The sequence below is a fragment of the Triticum aestivum genome, chromosome 5B (genome assembly GCF_018294505.1).
Source record: "Triticum aestivum cultivar Chinese Spring chromosome 5B, IWGSC CS RefSeq v2.1, whole genome shotgun sequence".
Taxonomy (NCBI): Eukaryota; Viridiplantae; Streptophyta; class Magnoliopsida; order Poales; family Poaceae; genus Triticum; species Triticum aestivum.
This window is the reverse complement of record NC_057807.1, coordinates 124,357,811-124,361,084: the sequence shown is the minus strand read 5'-3', so window position 1 is coordinate 124,361,084 and position 3,274 is coordinate 124,357,811. Positions and strand designations below refer to the sequence as shown.

At 44.8% G+C, this 3,274-nt stretch overlaps 1 protein-coding gene across 1 annotated transcript; it reads left to right on the top strand.

Annotated features, from left to right (window-relative positions):
- Positions 1-684: 684 nt before the first annotated feature.
- On the top strand, positions 685-1,663 carry LOC123115819 (uncharacterized). The gene is made up of 2 exons (XM_044536905.1): positions 685-1,162; positions 1,269-1,663. The coding sequence occupies exons 1-2, from the start codon at positions 861-863 to the stop codon at positions 1,285-1,287; spliced, it is 321 nt and encodes a 106-aa protein (XP_044392840.1). The 5' UTR covers positions 685-860; the 3' UTR covers positions 1,288-1,663.
- Positions 1,664-3,274: the final 1,611 nt, after the last annotated feature.

Genomic DNA, 3,274 nt, shown 5'->3' with positions numbered 1-3,274 from the left:
CCAGGCAAACGTGGCGCCGTATCTCTCTGAATTGCAGAAAGGGGAAAGATTAGCGGTGCAGCCGGCGCATGTGTGATTAGGGCGGCTGCTAGCGTGTCACCGTGTGGTTGGGCACGTCTGTGCGGGGTGCTTGCCGACCCTCTGAACTCATGCTTGTACGGCTCAGGACGAGGGAGGTGAGGCAGGGACGCCTTTGAGATGGCTTGTCAACCACGACAAGGGTGAAGGAACAACACCGACAGCGACGCCCGCTACCGCCGCAGGCTGGGAGGGGTGTGGCTGGGGCACACGGCACGACGGTGGTGTTGGCCAAGACGGCTCTGTGCGCAAAGGGGGCTACGCGGCAAAAGGCACAAATTTGACCTCAGGGCGAAACTATTTCACAAACTAAACTGTTTTTGAAAACATTTCACCCAGCTGATCCTTTTGTGCAGCGCCCGACATTAAGGCATATGAAATGTTAATTGAGCAAGTGTAGAACGGCACAGTGAAGCGCGCGTTAGCCTCTAGCGGGGACTAAACCCAAGTGAGGTAACAGAGATTTTGGCCTATCATCAAATCAAAAAAGAAAGAAAAAACAGAGATTAGGGAGTCCCGTGAGGACTTTGCCTCCAACCATGATTCCTTCCTAGATTTGGCATCCGAAAAATTTGGAGGCGTATAGCTGCCGGATTTGGACCCGATAATTCCGGTTTCGACTTGAAGCAGACGTCTCTTTCCGTTTCTTTTTGAGGGAAAGCAGACGTCTCTTTTCAATCTGGAGGTATATGTATATATATATATGTCACGCGAGGTCCTGGTTTCAATAGATCCGTGGTTGCAAAGCCTTGTGCTTTCGTAGGAGAGAGGCCTTGTCAACGATGGATTTGGCCGAGAATTCGATCGTGTCCGCGGCTTTCCCGCTGCTGGTGCTTGCGCCGCCGCCAGATTCAGATTGTTCGTCGTACAAGGTCTTCAGTTTACCCGAGCAGAAGCTTCAAGATGTAACTTCGTCGGTGTCGACTAAGAAGGTATGCTTTGCGACGCCGCAAGGCTGGGTCCTGGTCCTGAGCTCCTCCGATTCCTCGCCAGAAGACGCAGGGACCCATCTCCTGAACCCTAAGGACGGATCAAAAATCGAGCTTCCGACTCTCAAGGACGACGAGGTCCCGTGGACGTGCAGGTGCGTCTTGTCCAACGTCGTGGTAGTGCCTGGCTGCAGCAGTAGGAGAATCAATTCACTCTTTCTGTTGATGATTATGTGTTACATAAATGGTATTTATACACAGGGTATTGCCCGAGTCATGAGGCACGCAGGCCCTCGATCCTATACACGTGGGCATGCATAACAACCCATTACAACACAACTCAACACCCCCCTCAGCCGGAACGCCATTGGCATGGACGTTGAGGCTGGACCGGAACTCGTGGAACACCGGAGATGGCAAGCTTTTTGTGAACAAATCAGCAAATTGGGAGCTCGAGGGGACGTGCAAGACCCGTACATCACCGAAGGCGACGCGATCACATACAAAATGAAGGTCTATCTCGATGTGTTTGGTACGTTGATGCCAGGGCCGGCCCTGTGTTTCGGGAGGCCCTAGGCGAACTCGACGACATGGGCCCCTATGTCCTAAGTCCTAAGACAATATATATGTATGCGTGTGTTATATATATAACTTATTATAAGAAGTAACTTTCAATCACACATCTTTAGTTTTAAGTATGAGTATAATAATTCAAATGACTCCATCGAGAACAATAATAACCAAATTTGAACCGACTCCATAAAAAACAATGGTACTAAAAAGATCGCAAAATGAAAGTAATATGACATGGTTACCTCAAATAAGAACGAAATTAGACTGACTCCATCGACAACAATAATACTTTAGTGCTTTAAAAAAAGTTTCTTCGGGCATTTCGTGATGCGAAGTCATTAAGGGCACAATCAAGATCAACATTGTCCAAGATATCCTTCTCAATGCAGCACATAGTCAGGCCATTCAATCTATCTTGCAACATAGTTGACCTCAAATAATTTTTCAGTAGTTTCAGTTTAGAGAAACTTCTTTCAGCTGAGGCTACAGTCACAGGCACTGTTAAGAGGATCCGATAGGCAACAGAGACATTTGGATAGCAATCTACAGCCATAACAAACTGAAGAATCTCAAGCGCTGACATCAAACCATCTGGCGAAGTTACCTGCAACACTTTTAACTCTGAGACAAAATCATGAAGATCAACATCAGATGATTTATCATCAGAAAAAGCTTTTGCAAAAGTAGCGCAACATTCCTGTAGTTTGCTATCATCCAAGGACTTCAGATTTTTTGAATTGAATAAGAAACCAAACACCTTTTCAAATTTCTTCAACTGATCAAAGCGGCTGGTCAATGAAAGAATTGCATTGTCAACAATGACTAGAAAGTAATTAACTCTGAAGGATTCCATAGCTGACAATTGTATTTCTTCTTCTTGATCATTGATTTCATCATGATGCCTCTTTCTTTTCCGTTGACGTTTTGAAGGAAATTCTGGCTCTATGTCCATATCAGATGCAATGGCTTTTGCTATCTCAATACTAGCTTGAAAGCCTTCATCTCTATACTTCTTAAAATATAATATGACCCCGTCAATGTGTTTTATAGTAGCATCAATGCACACCATCTTTTCCTGCAACTTTTGGCTCACCATATTTACAGAGAACAAAACATCATGCCAGATAACCATGCCAACTAAAGTTTCAAAATTCTCAAGTGCACTGACCAAAGATTGAGCATCACTTACAGCTGCTGGGTCATCAGTAGAAGTCTCCTCCAATTCCTTCAAAGCTGAAATTACATGGATAGCTTGGTACCTGATAGGCTGCACACTCTTTATTCGACTCTCCCAACGAGTACTGGACAAAGGCTTGAGAGTTAGTTTTGTTCCTTTTGGGAGATTGTCAAGTAAGATCTTCCACCTTTTAGTAGAACGTGAAAACAACACGTATATCCGTTGTATAATACCAAAGAATGTAATAGCCTGTTTGCAAGATTTTGCCATATCACAAAGAGTGAGATTCAAACTATGACATGCACATGGCATATACAATGCTTTGGGGTTTTCTTTAAGGAAGCGACTCTGAACACCTTGGTATTGTCCTTTCATGTTGGAACCATTGTCATAACCTTGACCTCTCACATCAGCAGCATTCAAATCAAAAGAACTCAATGTATCCATCAATACCTTCAAAAGCCCCAACCCCGATGTGTCCTCAACCTTTAGGAACTCTAGGAAAAACTCCTCCACT

Coding starts and splice junctions, on each gene's coding strand:
- LOC123115819 (XM_044536905.1), top strand. CDS start 861: ATGGATTTGGCCGAGAATTCGATCGTGTCCGCGGCTTTCCCGCTGCTG.